Source organism: Lygodium microphyllum, chromosome 5 (assembly GCF_053477565.2).
Source record: "Lygodium microphyllum isolate KBCC chromosome 5, Lygodium_microphyllum_v1.1.10, whole genome shotgun sequence".
Taxonomy (NCBI): domain Eukaryota; kingdom Viridiplantae; phylum Streptophyta; class Polypodiopsida; order Schizaeales; family Lygodiaceae; genus Lygodium; species Lygodium microphyllum.
The window spans coordinates 132405999-132429272 of NC_141139.1; the positions used below are offsets into that span (position 1 = coordinate 132405999).

General features: G+C 40.7%; 1 protein-coding gene across 2 annotated transcripts; it reads left to right on the top strand.

Annotated features, from left to right (window-relative positions):
• Positions 1-729: 729 nt before the first annotated feature.
• Positions 730-22051, top strand: LOC148036417 (uncharacterized). 2 transcript variants are annotated; one of them, XM_087678398.1, is made up of 6 exons: positions 730-1231; positions 11499-11867; positions 12027-12160; positions 12246-12354; positions 20819-21058; positions 21241-22039. In XM_087678398.1, the coding sequence occupies exons 1-6, from the start codon at positions 942-944 to the stop codon at positions 21485-21487; spliced, it is 1389 nt and encodes a 462-aa protein (XP_087534524.1). In that variant the 5' UTR covers positions 730-941; the 3' UTR covers positions 21488-22039. The 2 variants fall into 2 exon arrangements, with proteins under 2 accessions (XP_087534524.1, XP_087534525.1); XM_087678399.1 differs by having other exon boundaries at positions 948-1231; positions 11516-11867; positions 21241-22051.
• Positions 22052-23274: the final 1223 nt, after the last annotated feature.

Below are 23274 nucleotides of genomic sequence, written 5' to 3' on the forward strand. Positions count from 1 at the left end.
GTCTCATTTTTGATTTGGAAAAGAACTTGTTACTAGGGTAAAGGGGTCAATCATAGGATGCCCATAAGTAAATGGAGGGGGCCAATTAAAAAACTATAACATGCAACATTCTTGTGGTGAAGTGACTACATGATCTGCACAAGACACAATATCAAATTCCTCTAACAATTTGCATCTATTTGCCTTTTTGAAAGGCCCTCCATTGTGCCGTTGTGTAAGGCTTATTTGTTTTAAAAACCAAAGAGTTTTGTTTTCCTTCTCATTGAGAATGCTCACATTTGTTTTGCATGTCCCTTAAGTGTGCCGCCTTTTTTTTTTTTTTTGTTTTTGGGTAAGAACACCTTGGAAGGCTTGAAACATGAAAGATATCGTGGAGGTATATCCAAGGTTTGAACCCACACACCCATGTTTTTGGGTAAGAACACCTTGGAAGGCTTGAAAGATACTGTGGAGGTATATCCAAGGTTTGAACCCACACACCCACACACTCAAACCACTTGAGGTACAAACCCCTTAGCAATATGCCTCTCTATTTTGTGGAGTATAGGGAAGTCTTTGGGTGATGATAAACCTAGAGATTTACCATGAATCGCATAGATCAATCCAACAAAGTCAAGGTCTTGAAGGAGTGGCCCTTTTAACCTGTAGCTATTAATATACGCAATTTGAATTTCCACGGCCTTTGTTGAATATTTCAATTTTAACGGTTTGGGACATTTCAAACGCGAAGCACTCGTAGACTATGACGAGTGGCAGGCCGAAAGGCTGGCCATGCCACGAATTTTATACTTTGGGACAGTCCAGTATTCCCTCCTCCCTCCTCGCTCGCTCGCTCGCTCTCTCTCTCTCTCTCTCTCTCTCTCTCTCTCCCTCCTGCCTGATTCTCCATTTTCCCCTTCTCGTAAATCCCATCTCCAAGCTTTCTCCTTGCAGCGCCATTAATGGCGGCGACAGTCAGACTACGGAAGCTTGCTTGTTCGCGAGGTCTTCTCTTGAGACCTTGCCTTTCCGTCGAGCAAAGGCGGTCGATCAGCGACACGCCTGCTGAAGGACAAGGACACAGTTCGACTCGTGGCTCGCTGAAAGGCGATAAAACCGATGTTGCCATCATCGGAGGGGGGATCGTTGGCCTCGCAACCGCGCGCGAGATCGTGTCCCGATTCCCAAAAGCATCGGTCGTGGTCCTCGAGAAGGAGAAGAGGCTTGTGCCTCATCAGACATCTCATAACAGGTATGCTCGAGAAATATTTCGTATCCTTGTGTCTGTCGTTTTATCCTTGTGTTTATCGATTTATCTTTGGCATAGAATGCGGTATTACGGATGCAGAGTTACTTGAATCCTATAAGACCGGAGCGATCACGCAGGAGTAATGTTCTGAGAGAGAGAGAGAGAAAGAGAGATAGAGGTTAACGTCTCCTAGAGGCAAAAATTAGACAAATTGATCTATAGAAACTTCATCTCGAGTGTCGTAGAAAAGCTGAAAAGAAACTAATTCAAGTCAAATGTATCCCATGTCTAGTCCACTTCAAGCTTGCTAGAGTATCCAATCATGATGAGCAGCGAATAATGAATAATCTATCACTTACTCCATACAATGGCTATAATATAGGGGGATAGGGGCAAGAAGGGCTCCTATATATATTTTTCCCTATTGTGGATGTTGTCCTCATCTCTACTATCTCCATATCTCTATTATGTTGTGCCTCGACTTAAGTAATCTATGCATGATATGGGTTTAATGGCCTATCTCTTGGTGGCCTTAATATTGTAGGCTCCTATTAACCCCAAGTGTGAGGTGAATAATATTTCTAATGTGCCTGCACAATAGTTGTGTTTGGATGATCTTGAATAGGGCTTGATGATTTAATAGGGAGAGCCATGTGGCTAATGATGCCAAATTAAGCAAGTTGGATCACGTATGCATCAATAGAACATGAAGGTGCAAGTCATGGCAATCGTCGGCAATAGTCAAGCTGTTGTGGTGCTTGCTTGTAGTAGTCGTTTGTTCTTTTCTTGAGTTGGATCATCACCATTGGTGGCATGGCAATTAAATGTTTCAAATTTTGACAAAACAACTAAGTTAGGTTGCATAATTGTAAAAACATTATTAAAAGTGTCTCAACAAGCCACAAAAGGCATCACCAATAGAGTGGAAGTGGAGCACCATTAAGATTGAGATGTGATTGTGGCTTCCAATTCTTCATACTCCACAACACATTTTTTCCTTTTGTTTGTTCCATCTCAAGGAGCAACAAGAATCAAGTCTTACTATGTGTTTGAGTGTATGTGAGATTGAGGTAGAGTTGGAGTGTTTGTGGCGATGATTGCTCGAGACCAAACAGGACCAAGTAAAGAGCCATCCTAGCATGTGTACTCATTATTACTTGCATTACACGGATTGGGTTCTCAATGTGAAGATATGCTAGGTTTTGCACTGAGAAAACATAGAATGTATGAACACAACTAAAACACAATAACTTAGATAGTAACACAATAAATGCAAACCCTAAATGCAAGATGCAAACTCAAAACTCAAAATGCAAAAAACACAAACACAAATAGAGAGAAGAGAAATCTGAAGCAAATGAATCAATGCTGTAAATGAATAAGAGAATGTAGAGAATGCTCAAGAGCAGAGCTGTCCAACAGTCGGTGGCTCTTGTGGAAGCAATTTAAGGGAGGTGTCGATGTGTGTTGTCCATTGGAGATAGATTCTAAGTGTAGTAACCACTAGAGTGGTGGATGATGAAGAAAAGTATTGAAAACACAAATCAAGCTAGTGTTGAAAACGGAAGGATAGCAAGTTGGAAACTAGAATGTAGTAGTCTTTGGGGTTGGAATCGGTAAACATAGCAATCTAACTGCGTGAAGATGATGGCAGCTGATCACTACTAGTGGTGGGAGGTTGGGCGATAGGTGTAGACCGTGTAGTAGTAGGTTGGGGGACTTGATAGCTAGTGAAAGAAGGATGATGGTCGAAACTTGCAAGATAATGATGAGAAACTTGCACAAGAGGATAGGGCTAAATGATGGGCAGCGTTGTTGCTGCGTGTAGGGTTGAAGGTTACCACAGGGGTTTGGCAAGAGAAGAACGTATGGGGGTTTAAGAGCTTAGACTTTAGAGATGGTAGAGATAAGAGAAGGGTTGAAGGTTTCAAGCCAAGTTCTTGAAGATAAGTGACAGCAGGGTGAAGGTAGATTCAAGGAGAGGAGTAGACGGAAGAGAAGGGGTTCGAAGAGATTGAAGATGTAGAAGAATACTTCAAAAAAAGAATTAGAAAATATAGAAGAATACTAACAGAGATGAAGCCTATCAGTTTCTTTTAGTATTATGAGAAAATATAACTCTAATAGACAAAAATGTGTACAAAATAATACATTTCTCTATGCTGCTCAGATTGCTAATCTGATGCTTCCAATGACTCCGAAAGGGAAGTTAAATACCACGACACTGGGCCAGAATCTTGCCAGATCACTCCTTTATCTCCCACTTTCGGAGTGCTGTTCACTGCTTGAAAATAGCGATCGCGCGTCGTGCAATTTCGCTAATCTCCTTTTTTACATAAAATCCTCTCAAATTGGCTGAAAGCTATATGCTTTCTTTTACATGTCCTCCTAATCTAGAAGTTGTCTATAGTTTTATGGATTTTCACAAGAGATAATATCTAGAATATCAAAAGTTGACTAAAATCTAATATTTTTGAACCATGGATACTAACACTAGTGTCTAAAATGGCATTGGCTCTCTAAATCTAAAAGAAAGCCACACTCTAGATTTTTTTTTACACGGTGTGCGCGTAGCGGCACGACAGCGTGTCTGTTTATAGACGTAGAAGGATTTTTCCAAATTAGGGTTTCACATGTGGGAGACAGAAACTTTGTATAAAAACGGCTCCTTGTTTAATGACACTTTTGGTAGTTTACATGTTCTGGGGTTATTTTAAAGAGCTAATTAACTTGTAATGAATTTTTAACTCAACACCCTCTCTCAGGCCCAAAACTGGAACAAGAAGAGACTAGAAGAAAAGCTCAAGCCCATGGTTTACCTCAAGGCATTTCACCCCAAAGTAGCTAGGGTATCGGACAAATAGTGCATCTTAGTTTCCCAATGGTCTACCAAGACTATATAGGTGATGGCTATCTTACCAAGGGACGCTAACTGATCACCCTAGATAGGCCAAGGCATTAGATAAAGAGTGCTTGTCGGTTGCCTAGTGGCCTACTAGGACCTACATAGGTGGATGGAACCACCTTGAACCCTCTTTTTTTTTTGGGTGGGAGAGTAGAGATGGTTTGTTGCCTTTTAAGCAATTGTGCCCCATGGGGAGAAAGGGGTAGGTAGCTTCAATGCATCACAAAATAGCTTCAATGCATCACAAAATAGATAAGCTAACTTGACCACTTGAGGGTGTTGATGATGAGGGAAAAGGGGTGAAGAAATACGTTGATGTGGTGGTAAAGAATTGCCAGTGAAGATAGCTTAGGATTTGCCTAGGTGTTCTTTGCACAATGAGATACAAAGCAGTGTGCTACATGACGAGAATGCAGATGCAACAAGTGCCACTTGGATAGTGTTTATCATGGGAAATTGTTCACTTGCCCAAGTGCCCTTGCACAAAGATGATTATGATCATGCTATGCAAAGGAGAGATACGACAAGGAAGGGAGGCCGATGTTGAAGACAAGTGTCAAATCTTGTAGAATATTGAGAAAGAGTAGGAATCTCTCTCAACCTAGATGTTGAGGCCAAAGGAGGAAGCAAAGCTTTCGGTCTCCATGGGGTGCCAAGAATCATGGTTATAGATGAAGAGGAGGATAAAGCACCTTGACTAGCAGAGTAAGGTAGAAGACACCGCCATGATAGCATCAAGAGAGATGCTGCATGATCAGCCTCGAGAGGGGAATCCTGTTGAGAGTCATTCCTTGGACGCCATGTTAGTAGGTGCCACGTGGCAGGTTGCCACATGGCAGCAGTCGGACTGCATCAGTTGGCTGCATTTAATGCAGCCGACTTGATCAATTATTGGCATTATTTCCAGCCTATAAATAGGTTTGAGTTTCTAGCAGTCTTGGTATATTGTCTCTCACAGATTTCAGTCTGCTGATTGCGGAGATTGCTCTTGGGGCTGACGGAGATTGAGATCCTCGAGGTGGAGACATACGCAGATATTTTCTCTATACCCATGTATAATTCTGCATCCTTATGCAGCATTCTTCACTGCGGATTTTCTGCGTTTCATTGTCTCTCTCTCTCTCTCTCTCTTTCTCTCTCTCTCCTCTCTCTGTTCACTCTTTGTCACGGTCATTTGCTTCCACATTGCTTCGCTTTGACATGGTATTAGAGCATTGAAGAACTGACCTAGGGTGGATCTATCTGAAGAGGAGTTTCCAGTGCGACACTAGGTTGCATTTTCAGTGTTCAAGTGTGAGCAGGTGGTTTTTTGCTGTTAGAGAAGGAAGAAGGCTGCATTTTTGGCCTTCAAGGGCAGATTTTACCTTTTCATCGCCTTCAGCGGGTGAAGAAGGAATGGGACAAGTGAACTCGGCCCTAGCAAGCTGTATTTTCATAGTTAGAGGGGGCTGCTTTTCGTGTTTCGTGCAGACATTGTAGGTGAAGATGTCTTTTGAGGCTGAGACAGAGTTTCAGGTGATCATGGACCTCGGGAGGTGCCCATCCTACCGGCTCTTCCTTCAGATCAAAAGCTTGATGGTAAAAACTACTGCATTTGGTGGGTCATGATGCTTGCCATATTGGAGTCCCATGGAGCTTGTTAAAGAGGCTATCCATCATCCTTCCTTGCGAGACAAGTCCAGACTCTCTTCTAGTGAGAAGGCAGAGTTGGCAAAGGCTTAGGCACATTGGGATAAACTCAATGCTCGCATTCTCTCGTTTTTATTCCTCTCATGTAGTACAGTTGTTCTCTCTCATATAGAGCATTCGACGGTGGCTAGGGAGATATGGTTGAAGTTGGATCAGATGTATAATTGGATGACCGTCATGAAGCGATTTTCTTTGGAAGTGCAAATGAGGACTATGAGTGTCAACAAGTCATCGTCCATGCGGAAGCATATCAACAAGCTAAGGCAGCTTCAAATGCAAGTTCAAAACACAGGGAAGGTGATGACTTCTGAAGATACGATGATAACTCTTCTTTCTCAGTTACTGCCTCGCTTCAGTGGTTTTTATTTGCAGCCTTCTCAGGGTTACTCATTTGCAGCCTTCTCAGGGTCAAATTCTTTTTATTGGAGATAGTTCATCTATTCCTATTTAAGGACGAGGCAACATGAATCTTATTCTAGATGGTCGAGGTGGTGCCCATGCATCTGAGGTACTTTATGTGCCGGCTTTGAGGTATCATCTTCTATCGGTGCACAAGATTTGTGCCCTCGGCCTCTTGGTTGAATTTGATGTGGCTTCTTTTCGTATTCTTGATCGAGGATTGAGAGCGGTTCTTTCTTTAGGTTATTAGGAGAATGGAGTCTACAAGTTGCGGTCTTCTTTTGCCTTGATTTCTCTTCTTCTTATCTCTCAAACTCAGTCTGAGCTTTGGCATGCTCGGTTTGGTCACCTCAATTATGAATACCTTTGGAAGGCGTCTAAGGACCAGCTTGTTCGAGATTTGCCAGATATTGTGGCGAGTCAACAGCCTTGTGTATCTTGCATCCGTGGGAAGCAGACTCGTGATGTTGTTCCCAGCAAGGCTTCGAGGCGGTCTTTAGCACCCTTGGAGCTTGTTTCTACTGATCTTTGTGGACCGATGAGGACGGAATCCCTTTGAGGGAGTTTTTATCTTATGCTCATTGTAGATGATTATAGTAGAATGACATGGGCCTATTTCTTGAAGCTGAAGTTGGAGGCTTTCTCCAACTTCAAGGATTGGTTGCTCTTTGAGGAGAACCGATTGGAGCGGAAGCTGAAGACCTTACGATCGGATAAGGGTAGAGAATTTGTTTCTAATGAGTTTACTCGGTTTTGTGCAGATCGTGGTATACACCAAGAGTTTGCCAATACAAAAACTCCTCAGGAGAATGATATTTTGGAGCGGAAGAATCGCAGTGTGATTGAGATGGCCGGTACCATGATGGAGTATTGTTAGACACCTTAGTGTCTATGGGCTGTGGCTACTTTAGTTCACATCCTTAATCGTTCCCCTACTTTAAATGAAAGATATGCAATGAGGGTGTGTATGAGTGAATGCAACGGAAGACTAAAGAAGGAAAAACTAAGGATGTGGCGACTATCGCATTCTTCCATCAGTAGGTCTTTGCTGAGAAAATGCATGATGAGCCAAGGAAGTGTGCCTAGGTGGGGGCATAGGGGTGTCAAGATGTAGTCTTGAAAGTCAACTTCATTGTGAACAAGCAATAAAATGTTATTCATAGATTGATTTGACCTTTCTCTTAGTACTACCAAGGCTAATATTTGAATGCCCTTGCCCCTATTTGTTTTTCTTCTCAAATTTGTTCCTTGTTTCTTAATTACCAATTAAATGTAGTACAATTTCATGCTACCTCACTCCAACTAATTAATGAAATTTCACACCAAGTCTTAAATTTCTAGGCACTACCTAATTTCTCAAAAGACAAAGACAATTTGAGACTATTTGTTTGATACAAATAAATGGTTCTTCAAAAGGATTATATGTAATATGTCTTTTGATACATAAAGAAAATGACAAGGGTGATTGGGAGACCCTTTTCCTTTGCTATAAGGTAGTGATTCTTCATAAGTACTATACGTAACATGTACATAAAGCAAAAGCAAAGACAATACAAGTGACCAAGCCAATCATCAGACATGCTTCATTTGATACAAGCCAATAATTCTTCAACAGTATTATAGATAACATATTTGATACTAAAAGTAACCTCATTGTGCACCATCTTGTAGTAAGCGAATGCAATATCCCCTTAGTGATTCTTTTGACTTGAGGACATAGCTATGTGCAAAACAAGCCTTGCTTACTTGAAGGGATTGAAACAAATAGGTTGTCAAGCACATGCATATGAAGAGAGACCACCACAACAACAATTTCAGATTTAGGCTTACCCATTTTTTGTGCAGTTTTTTTTGCAATACCCCATCAACTAGCCCATTGATGAACTTCATGAGGTAGAAATCACATTTATGGGCATTTGGCTGTGGGTGTATGAAAATAGCCTTCCTTCTTGGACAAGGTGGTAGATGACCTGATTTAACTTAAATTACAGCAAGCAATAAATACACATCTAAAATGAACGCCTTACCACTTAAGTCTTAGATAGATGGTACCCTATTGGTCCCAACAATTAGCAGCCCTTGTGGTATTTCTTTAGAGTCTATTGCTCCAATTTGAAGTACATGGAGATATAGGCTGTTCTCTCTCTTCAAATCTCAATACAACGGGCTGTCACAAATGACCAACAGCATCAAAAGTCAATTTGCCCCTTGATTGGGCTACAGTTTGGGCACAAATTGGTCTGTGATCACTTGCATGCGGGGTTGACTTAAATGTAGGTGAGCACTCCTATTTAGAGCAGCTGCAAATCCTTCAATTACAGCTGCTACTCTCATCACTGGAGCTTCAATTAATAGGAATGGTCTTCAATACAGCTGAGAAATCCTAAATTTTTCTATAAAGTAAGGTTTTGACAGTAATTATCACTGTTGCCCACCTTCAATGGTTGTGAATAGTTGAGAATGGCGGAGGAAATAATGAATGAGTTGAGAGATGGATGAGGAGAGAGCATTTTGTTTTTCGTTGCTAGAAATGGCTCCAATCAGCTGCTGTCCACTGCCAAACAGCCCAACTAGTTGTTGCCCACTGCTCAAGCCCAAGAATATGTTGTCGCATACCCGCGACTAGCACACAAATGCCGTTGCCTGCTGTTTGATAGCCTCTTGGGGCTGTTTCTTGCAGCTTGAAGCCTCTTGTCAGTTGGCGCTAGTTCTTGGCTGCTTCACGATGGCCAATTTCCTCTCTCTAGTTGTTGTTCCCCTCTAGAATGGATTCCCACATCACATGGCATTGTTGTCTAACAAATCTTAACCATTAATATTAAATGCAAATGTATAGCCTTAGAGCTGAGATAAAAACTATTCATTTGCATATCAATTGCAATGCCTAGTATATTGAATAGTGAACTCATGGCAAATACATTGTAAGCAATCGGTATCTTGGATGCAACTTGCATACATCCGAGATCCACTATATGCATGAGTTATCCACCACTAGAGGAGTGGAAGTGCTTCCTCTCCCTTGAGCATTACATGGTACTTTGGACCTCTCACTATTGAAGGAGCCCAATCTAAAGTCGACTCAAGTTGAAATGTGTCAAGGATTGAGGTGAAGCTGCAACAATTGAGGGTGGTTTGCCATGTGACCCTCTTTCATCCATTTTGTGTGTAGCTGAATAATTCTGAAATTTCACTAAGTAGCATTTGGAAACTTTACCTCTTACCTTTTTTTCCTTATGTGCTATGATCTACTTGGGTACCAAAATCTCATCCATCTCCTCAACCTTTTGTTGAATTTCAATAGATACATCCTTTGGCACTTCTCCATGAAAAGGTCTTAAGAGGCTCACATGAAAAGCATTACATATTTTCCAAGGCTGAGGCAATTTCAGACTATATGTGACAAATCTTAACTTTTCCAACACCTTGGAGGGTCCATAGTAATGCATATTCAACTTAGGGTACGAATGCGCCTTGCCTTTCATCCTTTTCAGCCTTGCCTTTTCAAGACGTAGCAATACCCAATTATCCTCTACGAAGTCTAATGCATGTCTATTGCGATTAGCTGCCCTCTTTTGCTTCTCTTGAGACCTATGAAGTGCTTGCTTGACCTTTTGAGAATGTACATGAGGTCCACAATTTCTTAGGACTATGTTCTTTATAGATGGTACATTCAACACTTCATTGAAAGTGCTTCTCTATTGCATGCTTTGCAATATACAGGTGCTCCTTTTAGATGGACAACAATAGAAATTTCAGCATTTGAGTAGTTAAAGGAAAGATGACCTTAGATCTAGTCCTTGTATTGCCAAATCTTAGGAAGTCATTTTGGTGTAGTGTGATGCATGCGTAACAGCATTGGGGCTGTTTTAATGCAAGACGGGTGTGTAATGGCCTATGGGAGCCGTGTTCTCCATTGTGTAGAGAAGAATTTGCAGGTCGCTGGTGGAGTGGGTGTGTTTTCCCCTTTTGGGTTGAAACAAATTTGAGGTGCGAAGGGAGTTGGAGCCAAATGTACATGCTACAGGGAGCTGGTGAGCTGGGGCAGCGCCAAGTTGCTTCAGCATTACAGCTTTATTCACTTGCTATTTACATTTTTTGTTCGCTCTGTTTTTCTGTTCAATCTGTTACCAAGCTGAAGGCAACCTTGCTTGTCCGTGTGTGTCCATGTCAGTCTCCATTTTGACCAAGTTCAGCTGTGTTTTGACTGGTCAATGCCCATACTACTGCATTTTGCCCTACTGTCCAGCTCTATCCTCCTCAAGTTCTAAATAATGAATGCTATCTCTGATTGCCTATACACCTATAGACCATGTTTGTACTTTTGGGGCAAGCTGTGTGCTCCAGGCATTGCCCAACCTGCTTGTCTTTGTAGTGTACTCCTGCGATAAAATTATCATTGTTCAGGTAGAGTCTCAAACCTCAGTTTTCAGGCAAGGAATGTTGCTGCCACTCCAGTTTGATAGGCTGCTCCAAAGTTGCACTGAGCACAAGCAATCAAAAGAGGAATATACTCATTTGCTTCTACAGTACCTATGCATTTTTAAGGCTTTCTATCATGCATGCTAGTGGTACAAAATGGAGACGAATCTTGAATGAGCTTTGTGTCACACTTTAAGATATGCCAGTTGGCACATCATACTTGGCATATCAACAGTTGCCTGAGGGAATACTGGGCTTCTCCAGTAAAGGGGATTTGGGTCATTCTACTGTTGTGATTATGGTTCTGTTTCATGATGGCTTACTTCAATATGAATGCATCTTATCATCTATCAACTTCCAGTAGTTGGCAGTTTACTGTTTTGTACTGTACCTCTCAGTCAAACACTTCCCCTTTAATGAAAGGTTCTCAATGGTTTATCCAAAATCCACAGGTGACGCATGTTATATAAATATTTTTCTTAATAGCAGCCTTCAAGTATTCTTCACCATTAACAGTGAACATAAAATAGCAGAGGTTGTGCATGAAAACAGTTGTACACACAGTATCTCGATTTGGATGCACCTTTCTTATTGAACAAGGAGTCCTGCTTGCATCCATGGTGACATAGCTGGGATTCAAGCTTAACATTTGTTTAGCGAAGAAAACATGTTCTTTGCCCTCTGAGACTTTGATATTTTGGTTGTAAAGTTGAGGGTGAGTCATTTTGAGTTCTTGAATGCTATTCTAAACTGTATCCTCCAATTTTGTTTCAAAGGTCCTATTTCAGAGTCCAGGTTCTTGGAAAAGGGTGTTAGATATGTGGTTTAATAAGCTGAAGTTATTGACAATTGTTACAGTGGAGTGATACATGCAGGCATTTATTACGAACCTGGAAGTGACATGGCAAACTTGTGTGTGGAAGGAGCAAAGAAAATGTATGAATATTGTGAAAAGAAGAATTTACCTTATAAGCGGGTGGGAAAATTGATTGTGGCCACAAGAGAAACTGAGATTCCAATCCTTCATGACCTGTTTAAGACAGCTAAGATGAATAAAGTGCAAGGACTAGAGATCCTGAACTCCAAGCAAATAACTGATTTGGAACCCAATGTCAGAGCACTTGAGGCACTTCATTCACCCAATACCGGCATCACAGATTATGCTAAAGTGGGGCTTTCATATGCCGATGAGTTTCTTGAAACTGGCCGAGGTCAAATATGTTCTGGGTATGTGGCTTTCTTTTAAAATCATTTTAGGAATTACACACACCTTCCTCCCCCCTGCGCGCGCCCATGCCTCTTTTTTTTTGGGGGGGGGGGGGGGGGGTGTGGTGCAAGGGGCGGGTGGCAATTAGTTTTCACTAACTAGGTTTTTTGTGTTTCAAGGTTTGAAGTGATAGGTATTGAAGCAGATGAGACCAAAGGTGTTGAAGTTCATGGGAAGGGGTCGAAAGTGGTGAAATCAAGATGGTTGATCACGTGTGCAGGGCTTCAATCTGACTATATTGGGCACATGGCAGGTATTTTAGACATTTCACTATCTTGCAAACCACTTGAAACTCTTCCTTTAGAGCTTAATTGTGATGTATGTATCTTCAATGCTAGGTGGTGCAAAAGGCCCTACAGTTCTTCCTTTCCGAGGGACATACCATGAATTGAAAACAGATTATCGCAATATTATCACTCGTAATATATACCCAGTTCCTGACCCCAAGTAAGTATGAATCTTGTGATTTCAGATGCAGTATTTCTTACTTCAACGCAGCATTGCATACATTATATCAAAGCAGTGCATGAAGCTGTCTTCTGATATGACTGATCCTGTGCAGCATTTCTTAACCTGTAGTTGTCCAGCATGCCTATTTGCAGTTATTATTGAAGTTGAAACACATTGTCTTGTGGCTGTTTAGCTTTCATGCATTTGTGAGAAAACTTCTATTATCAACTATTTCCTCTCAAAAGCACCTCTCTAACTGAAAGCATAAACTACAACTACTTAACCATCCCTTCGCATTCTCTTATGCCTGCTTAGTTCTAGTAAAGTTGTTGTGAGTATGGATATAAGCAAAACCGATTTTCCTGGGTCCTTGATTTTCTCTCTGTCTCCCTCCATTCTTGCTCAAGAATATGTAATATTGCATCAATTTGGACGTATTGATAAATGGAATGATAGAGAGAAAATGCACATTTGATGAGCTGTGAAAGGCATTGAAGTTAATCTGTACAATGCTGTTGTCTATGATCTTTGCTTCTTCCCTTTTACACTCTCACACACATGGGCAAATTTTCTTTCTTCTGAATCTGCTGTTCATTTACTTTTACAGTAGCCCTCTCATTGGGAGGGTCTATTCAGCCACTAAAATTAGGGTTAATACTAATCTTAAATTTTATTAGTGCATTAATCCCTATCCTTAAAGCAGCCCAAAAAAGCAATTAGTGCTGATTGCCAAAAATAAATGGCTTTATTTTTTAACAGTAGGATAAATGCGCCAAAATCCTCTATAAATAGAATTAGTCGTGGGCATCCATTCATTCCATCTGGATTATTCATCATTACCTAAAGCTTTCAGCCATCTACCCTCAGATCGCTGCCCATACCCCATCTGGAGCTGCTGCTGGTCTGTTTCAGCTTATGCCTTCATCTCTGTTTGTTGTTTTAGCATGTGTGGACTCTGGAGAACATTGACAGCAGTGGAGGACTATTCTAGCTGCTACCTGGCCTGCGACATCATCAACAACCTGCTTCCCATCCAACATCACCTTTCGGAGTGCTTCCAGCTGGTTTTCATCCCAGGTGGCAGGCAGGCTGCCCTACCATCTCTAACACCATCTGACCTGTTGTGACCAGCCAACATCCTCACATGTGTGGACTCCTGCATTTTCACTCTGATTCACATCATCTTTGACATGGGGCATAGTGCACTCTACTCCCTTTGCTTCTGCCTCACATCATCTTCATCCTTGGTGGACTGTTGCTACTGCATTTTGGGATCTGTCAGAGTATGAGACACTCTTAACACCATTCTCATTCACCTCTGCCCTAGACCTTGAGACATGGAGGTTAGAGGCACCTCACTATATCGTTCATATTTACCTTTAGCAATCCTACATTTTGTATTCTTCATGTTGTCATACATTTTGTGTTTCTTTGTGTTTGCCACACTATTTCTTCAGATGGTTGGTATCATAGCTGATGCTCTTGTAAAGAGTATCTTGCACCTATCTTGAAAGCTTGGCATTCCAAAGCATGCAAGAACACATTCTTAGATGTCACTTGTCTTCACCAAAGAAATCTCCCTCAAGGTCTATTTTATCGGCTGCAAGGGATTGGTACCCTCAATCTTCTCCTAGGATGGAAGAGGCAGATCTCCCGCCAATGGAATGTCTTCTACAAAGTACAACGTATCTTCTCACGAAAGATGAATATGCGGCAGTCCTTCTATTTCTTTAGCCACCACTTCTTACATGTACATGTTGGTATAAGTTTTCATCTCCATGGTTAGTTACACCCTTTATGTGCTCTTTAGCTCAAAAAGGTGTGTCCTCTTTCAGCTAGGGGTTCAAAACCCACATCAAAATAGAACTCCAACTAATGTGCATCTCCCTCCACGTTGTAGACTAGGTCACTAGGATCATATACCGAAGGTGATGGAGGAGGATTGTGAGGTGGATCAGGGGGATAGCCAAGCTCTCCTAACAACTTTTGAAGCCATAGTGTCTCATGTAGTAGAAGATGCTGCTCCATATCCCGCCGTTGTAGATGATACGGCAACTGTGGGGTTTGCTTCTTACTACTCCAAGAGATAGCACCTACACCCTAAGTGATACAAGGATTATCCACCAAAGGAGATCAAATTTAAAGCATTGCAGAATGCTTCAAATTTGTCATGCGGAAGAGCTTTGGTGAAGATGTCTGCCACATTGTTAGTGGTAGGATAGTAGACAAAGCTGATATCTCCTGCATGTAGCCTCTCTCTAACAAAGTGATAGTGGATCTCTATGTATTTCGTGCATGCAGCATGAAACACTGGGTTCCGTGTCACTGTAACAAAGGAGTAGGCTCCGTGAGTGTCAGATACATCAAGATCAGCCAACAAGCGTCTCAGCCATACATTTAACTATAGTAGTGAAAGCTGCCTTGTATTCAGCTTCACAAGACGATGTAGCAACAATGGATTGTTTCTTGCTAAGCCAAGAGATGCAAGATGTGCCAAGAAAGAAATAGTTTCCACTTGTAGAGTGACGTGAATCAAAGTCACCAGCCCAATCTGAATCACAAGCATGTAATTGCAGTGGTCCCCCCTCGGCATAAAGTAGTCCAAGAGTCCTAGTACCCCGCAAGTAACAAAAAACACACTTAACAGCTTGTCAATGTGATGTACGTGGATTGTGTATATATCTGCTTAGGGCTGAAATTGCAAAGTGAATATCTAGCCTTGTGTTGCATTAATAAATGAGACATCCAACTGTTGGAGCATATGCATGAATGTCAAATAGATCACTGTCATCATGCAAAGAAAACTTGAGTCTAGTCTCCATCAATGTGCTAACTGGCTTGCAATCTTGGAAGACAAATCTCTCAAGGAGTTTACCAGTATATTTGGATTGAGACAAATCCAATGCCTCTAGCATCATGGATAAATTGAATGCCCAAATAGCAATGCAAAGGCCCCAAATCTGACATTCCAAAAGTTTGTTGCAAATTTTTCTTGAATGCTGAAATTTGATTAGCATGTGTCTCGTGAGTAGAAGATCATCTACATAAAGACAAATGACCAGCAAGGATCCCCTCTCTTTGCATACGTAAAGAGTAGACTCTGATGGGCTGCTAATGAACCCTTGGTTGAGAAAAAACATCAAATTTTGCATACCAAGCTCGTGGAGCTTGCTTCAAACCATACAAAGCCTTTTTCAGCTTGCATAGGAAGTGTTCGGATCCCTAAACGGCAAAAGCAATGGGTTGTTGTACATACACTTCTTCTTGAAGTTCCCTATGTAAAAATGTAGTTTTAATATTAAGCTAGTGCACAATTCAACCATAATAGGTAGCCAAAGCAACCATACACTGAATGGTAGTCATACGGGATGTAGGAGTAAATGTCTCCTCATAATCAATGCCCTTCTTTTGTGTGTAGCCTTTTGCTAGAAGCTTGGCTTTGTACTTTTCAATGGATCCATCTGCTTTCCTTTTCAACTTATAGACCCATTTAGTACCAATGGCTTTCTTTCCAACAGGCGATGTCACTAGATTCCATGCTTGATTCTTCATAATAGAATCAAATTCAGTTTGCATTGCTGCCATCCAATGCACACTCTGTTGTGCATCCTCTAAAATAATTAGGCTCCTCATCATCAAGTGTGTGTGTTGCCATAACAAACTCCATTGTATTAGCATAATCATACAGACGTGCTTGTCTTCTAGTATGACCAGCTATAGGAGCATCCAAATGACTATCTTTCATAGTTTGGAAGTACCATCTAGGCGTTTGCTTGGCTTCCTGATTATGTACAAAGCTCTTGATGAACCTCAAATTTAGCATCTTGTTGAATATTTAAATCAGCCATAGGTTGAATTTTTGCATTGCTTAATGGAGCAGTTGGTTGAACATTTTATTCATTTACTGAAACTCTAGCTATATCACCAAAAGAAATGGGCAACAACCTTTCAAACACATCATTTGCAGCTTGATATGTGTCAAAACCAGCAAGAGAAAATTTTGGTTTTTCATAAAAAAATAACATCCTTCTAGTGACAAAGATTTTCTTGAAAGCAAGGTTATATAGTCTATATCCTTTGCTCTCACTGTTGTACCCTACAAAAATACATTTGACAACCTTGTTGTCCAACTTCTTTCTTAGTACTTTGGGAATATGAGCATATGCAAGACACCCAAAAGTACGAAAGTGGCCAATTGAAGGTTTTCGGCTATTCCAAACCTCAAAAGGTGTGACGTTTTTCAATGCCTTGGTAGGGCACTTGTTCAAAATGTAACGAGCATACATAATTGCTTCCATCCAAAAGCCATGTGGTAGATTCTTAGCTTTCAGCATACATCTGGCCATCTCCATGAGTGACCGATTCTTTCTTTCTGCAACCCCATCTTGTTGTGGAGTATATGCAGTAGTATACTAATGGGCAATGCCTTTCTGCTTCAAAGTATTATTTAGTAAGGAAGACATATATTCCCCCTCTTGGTCTGAATGGAGAGTCTTAATCCTGCAACTAGTTTTATTTTCAATAAGTGTAACAAAAGCCAAAAAATGCATCATGCATCTCTTACTTTTTCACCAATGAGTAGACCCAACAAAAATGAGTAAAGTCATTAATGAAGGCGACGAAATAATAATATCCACCCAATGACTTTGTCTGTATAGGTCCACATACATCCAAATGCACAATTTGTAACTTAGCTATTGTCTTGAAAGCAACATCATGAGAGGAAAAGAGAACCGATGTATTTTTCTTAAAATGCATCTCTCATTAATATGCTTAGGAGGTCTTTTCAAAAGAAGTAAGCCATTTAGCATCTAAGTACGTTACATAAGCATCAAACTGTCATAGTTAACATGCCCCATGCGAGTATACTATAACTCTGCTTGTGAATAGCAGGAGTAAGAGTAGATATCAAATAGACCAATTGATCAATCGAATAAGCATCTAACTCATAGAGTCCATGACATAATGTGCCAATCAATACTAAAGTCAAGAATGTTTTATCCTTGACCATGCATTTGTCATCATCAAATGTGACTTACATACCACACTTTGCTAAGGAAGAAATGGACAACAAATCCTTCTTTATCCTTGGCACATATATTGCATCCTGTAAACGCGGAGAGTAGAGGCATCAATGGCTTTCAAGGAAATCTCCCCAACACCTTTAACATGGTAGGATGCATTGTTGGCACATTGCACAGATTTGCCAATAGGAGCTGCAATAATAGAGGAAAACAAATCCTTGCAGGATGTAATGTGCTTTGGAAGCTCCATTGTCAAAGAACCAAGTGCTAGCTAAATGCTCTATTAGCCCAAGAAGAATCATAACTGCAAGTGTAAAAGTAGTAGTCACGGTCAACAACAAAAGATGTAGACTCTGTATCAGTAGAAGGTGCATCGGAAACAAACATCCTTGACTTCTTCTTCTCCTTGGCAATGCACTTTTTATATTCCATGATGTAGTGATCTGGCTTTTTACAATAATGACACTTGCCTTTCTTGGCTTACGTGCCCCCTGTTTCTTGTTGCTCTGTGAAGTACTTGAACTTCCAGAACTTTGCAGAGCATTTCTAGATTGGCTGCCCTTGCCCTTTTGTCTCCCTACATAAAAGCCTATTCAGAGGCTACAACATCCATCCCATTGTTATTTCTTGTTTGCTCTTTTCTAGGAGTAAACTAACCATTTGAAGAAAGGTAAGTGGATGTAGAGAAATTCTCATGGTGAGATTTAAGGCCATGTGAAAGGCCAAATAAGAGGGTGGCAAGGAATTCAGAGTAGTAGAGATTATCTGTGCATTAGAATAATACTCATCTACATTCATTAATTTCTCATCCAAGTCCTGAATTTTGTTAAGATGATCTTGCATGGCATCACCTTCATCCATCTTCACATTCTCAAGCTCCTTTTTCAAGAAAGAGATGTATGTCTCATTTTTTCCGGCAAACATCTACTCAAGTGTGAGCCATGCTTCTTGTGAAAAAGCAACAGACCGTATATGTGGGATTATGGACCACTAAATTGCAAATGTAATCAATGACAATGCTTGAGCATCCCACGTGTCCCACGCCTTTTGTGCAGTTGATCTTTGGGGAAGTGGGTGAGTTGGAGCTGGCCTTTGACCACATCCTCCTTGAAGAGGTGTTGCAAGAGCCATAACTCTAGGACAGACTTTTTCACCACTAAAATAATCCCAAAGATTTTTTTGCAATCAGCACATTCTTCATCATGAATGACCATAGAGAATAGTTATTGCTGTCCAATCTATCCTCTTTGGATACATTGGTGAATACATCACTTTGTCCTTGATTGGCCATGATAAATGTCACTGTTTCAAAAAAACACACAAGCAAGAATCAAAGTTGGAACAACTTGGAAATCTGTAAATATCTAGAAATTATAGCATACGACAAGCTGTAATTAGCAAAATTTTGTTACACTTGATCGCAACTGTCCAATGTGTGAAGAAAATTGCTAGGGTTTGCATTGAGGAAACACAGAGTGTACAACCACGACAGAAACACAAAGAGACAGACATTAACACAAACATAGAAAGCAAAACTTAAACCCTAAACGCAAAACTCAAAACTCAAACACAAATATAAGAAGTGAGAGAAGAACACAACTCTGAAGTGAATGAATACTGCAAATGAATGTAAGAGTGTATAGGTACTCAAGGGCAGAGTAGTGTGTCAAAGAGTGACGTCCACCGGATACAGATCCAAAGTCTGTGACTACCAGTCAAACTGTGAAGAGAGAGGAATCTGCAAAACGCTGACACCAGAGGCTGCTGGAGACAGAGGCGACAGTTGTAGAAGGGTGTGGTGATGTCAGGCGGCTCTTGATGAGTGCAAACGCAAGCAAGAAGATGCCGCTAGATGGAGGAGGAGCAACTACATTGTTGCGAGGCCCAAACGCAGGCAGCTAGAGGGTGTGGAGACTGACGCCTGGCTGATGAAGATCAAATGCAAGCACTAGATGATGGTGGAGAGGTTGGCGATGGCAGTTCGAGGCCAAACGCAGCCTGGAAGGAGATGCCAGATAGTGGGCGACAGTTGGAAGAAGGTGCTAGGGCACTGCAAGGCTGGAAGGGTTGCCACGTGTGAGTTGATTGATGGTTGCAATCTGCAAAAACGAGATGGACTGAATGGAGGGCAGCATACCTATTTATAGAAAGTTTGGGTCTTCCTAAGTGGGATTGTGCTTATGGGACACAAACACTCTCTAGGAACACATTTCTATTTAAAGAACAAGTTTGATTCATTAATTAAGTACGTTTTGGGGCTGTTTAAGTAAAGTTAATGCATTTTTAGCTCAACACCCCCTCTCAGGCCCAACAACAGTGCCACGAGAATGAAAGCCAGCCAAGCCCCTTTTCTTATCTTTTACCCCAAGACGTCCCATCCCAAAGTAACCAAAGTATCGGACAAAGGGTGCATGTTAGCTGCCCAGTGGCCTACTAAGACTACAGAGGCGATGGTTATTTTACCAAGGGAGCCCCAGTGATCACCCCAGAGAGGATAGGGCATCGGACAAAGGGTGCACGTCGGCTGCCCAGTGGCCTACTAAGCCCTACAAAGGCGGATGGAATCAACTTTTTTTTTAAAGGGCTTTTTAGCTGTGAGGAAGGGTTTCACATAATTTTTCGTCCTATTGAGTATCCGTGTCTCTGACGGGAGAGTAAAAAAAAAGGGATGGTTAGGACCCAGGACCTTCACAAAACAAGCATACTATCCCTACTATCATTGGATGTCGATGATGAAGGAATTGGTCAAACAAAAAGCCGTAACCAAAAACTCACATAAGGCAAAGGTAGCCCGAAATGCTGTTTTATGCGCATCCTCAGGTCTGATCCTGATATTTATTCTTCATATTAATTCAGTTGAGCACAGTAGGACCCTACAACCTATGCTAAATATCATCAATCCTTGGGATAGGAAGTGATCTTGTTGAAAGCCCTATAATCGATTCATTTGTACTAAGAGGCCAGCGATTGGATTATGAGGGTGTCTAGCACATGGTGAATGCCACTACCACAAAATTTGCTTCTGGATAGCCTTAATGGGGAAACACTTTCATGAAATAGTTCGGATCAGTCATACTAGTCTTTGTGGCAGGAGCTTGGCCTGGTATGCTGCCATTTGGGGTTCAGCATGTATTAGCTCTATTGCTGGGAGGTGGGCTTGACTGTCCCTGTGTTTCTTTGTATGCTGGTATGGCTCATGTAACATCTGGTGTGTAAGTCGATTCTGCAGATGTTTCACTACTTGCTCAAAGAATCTCTGCTAGTTCATATCAATGGTTAAAACTTGCAAATTCACATTTTGATCTTTGAAACTGAGGTTCAGAAACTGCTTGAAACGTTGTTAAATTATTGTTGGAATAGAAGTGCCTGCTGTTCCCAGCGCAAATTAGATCAAAAAGATCAATAAATATGTTTTTAATTTGTGTTTTTCCATTCAGGTTTCCCATGGTTGGTGTGCACTTAACACCAAGAGTTGATGGCCGTGTGCTTATAGGGCCCAATGCTGCTTTATCCTTGGCCAAAGAAGGATATAGTTTCTGGAATTTCAATCTGAAGGATGCTGTCAGGTTTGGATTGAATGAAGGACTATGGAAGCTGGTACTCAAAAACATGGATGTTGTGTTCCAGGAGGTTTGGCGTGACATTAATACTCGAGCTTTTGTTGGTGAAGCACAGAGGTGCTAACTCTGACTAACATGCTGATTCTTTAAATGCAAGAAACTGTAATGTATGGCAAAGGATTTGGTTGCCTGTTCTTTCTGTTTTGTTGGTCTGATCAGGACCTTTGAGTATCTGATGATCTAAATGGTATAGTTATAAGCCAAATTTGTATTAATTCCTGGGGTTCTCAATCATGCAGATACTGTCCAAGCCTACAGGTCGAGCATACGATGAAGGGTTGGTCCGGAGTGCATGCTGTTGCAATTGATAACAATGGGAAGATTATTGGGAACTTCCTGTTTGAAGTTGGCAAAGCAGGGCTAGTGCTAAATGTCCGAAACGCTCCATCCCCAGCTTGCACTGCTTCATTAGCCATTGCAACTGCAGTTGTTGATAGAGCTGTCCGCACATTTGATTGGAAAAGCTGGAAGGGTGGTGCTGCTTGATGGCATTTCTGGACTCCTGAATTTTCAGCTCCAAGCTGTATCTTTATTCTAACCTTGGGATCCACACAGAAGACACATTATTCATGGAGAATGTATGTTCAGTGGCACATCTGATGTCATCTTCATTCTGTCCATTTATAAACTAATAATAAAGAGTGAAGCACTGGCCATCTAATGTTTCAGACGAGTCTGAATAGATGCATCCATTTATGTGGTACCTTGTATGTCTTCCTCCATTGAAGGGGTATTTGCTCCAATGTGCCACTACTCTAAACCTCTATCTAGAGCAGCTTGTGAACTCTATCTGATGGAAGACCTCTCTCTTGAGGCAACTGTCCTCTCTTATTTGCTAGTCACAGTAACCTCAAGAATGATGTCTCGTCTAGAGAAAAGACCTAACAAAGTCTCAGAGTGATTGTATTTGTCCTGAAATTGGAATGGATTCTCTTTGTCATCATCTCTACTATAACTCTGGTGCCCCTTAGACCTTGTAGTCTTTGCCTCTAGATTTCTTATAGTAGTTCTTAAAAAGCAAAATTCATCTTCCATAAAAAATGCAAATATGCATGGAGATTCTCCTCATGGAAGATAAGATATTTGTCAAAGAGTATGGCTAGACTTTGATCTCTTACATAAGCCTTTGTTTTTTATCTCTTGAAAAATCATGTGAATGCTAGGTATTCTAAAGTATAGGTATAGTAGATTGTATCCTTCATAAAAGTTTGTTTTTAGCACATCTTGTGGCAGAAAATTCACTTTTATGGCAATTTGGCTCCCTTATAAAAGATCCCATTTCTCATCCATGAGAGATTAAGAAGAAATGGTTTTAGGGAAATGTGGTTAAGATAAGATAGTAGTTGAAAAAAAATTAGAACGGATCAAAACAAGCTAGGAAGTATATGTTTTTATACGCACATTTAAAGCCATTTTTGTAGAAAAGTTAAAAAAATTTAGTACTTCTAATCAAAATCATCTCAAGGTTTTTTTAATCAATGTAAAAATCTTAGCGAATGTACTTCCACATTTACATTATGCATTCTTGTTTAAAAAAATTTAATGGATAAAAATTATCAACTTTTTAAGAGATCCAAATATTATCATTGAATTTTTAAGCTAATTTTGGTTCACTTTTGAAAATCCAATTTTTGTAGAAAATGAATTCACTTCAAACTTGTTCCAAACCATTTGTTCTATTATCTTACAATATTAGTAAAGTTCCATTCAAATTTGTTGTCATAAGTATATGTTATTTCTAATATAGTGAAATAGGACTTTAGCCACTAAAGTGCAATCGCTTTTGTGGCAAATTGCAAGACTAGTTTTAAGGTTCCTCACTCAGAAGACTTATGACCATGAGCTTAACTAATAAGACTACTCTTGTTATATGTATGTATGATTTCCAAGCCTCCTTTGCCTCTAGGTTGAATAATACCGTTTCAAGCAACCTTTGCCTTGGTTGGGCTTCTATCTCCTCTTGACTAAATAATTTTTTTAGTGAGGCATTTCACTTAGCTAAATGCATGATCTAAATCATACCCAATAAGAAGTGATGTGCCTCATGGTTGGGAGAATAACCTAGTTGACAACCACCACTCAAAAGTCTTTGAATAAGCAAAAGCAATGAATTTTTAGAATGCAAAGATGTTTCTTCAAATAATAAAAGGTGGTGGATTACTAGAACATGAATATGTTTAAGTTGTTGCACTTTCAAACAAAACTTGTCTTGAGTGAGGCCAATCATGTCTAGCATCAAGGGGTACATCTAAGATTAGTCAGTCATTGCACAA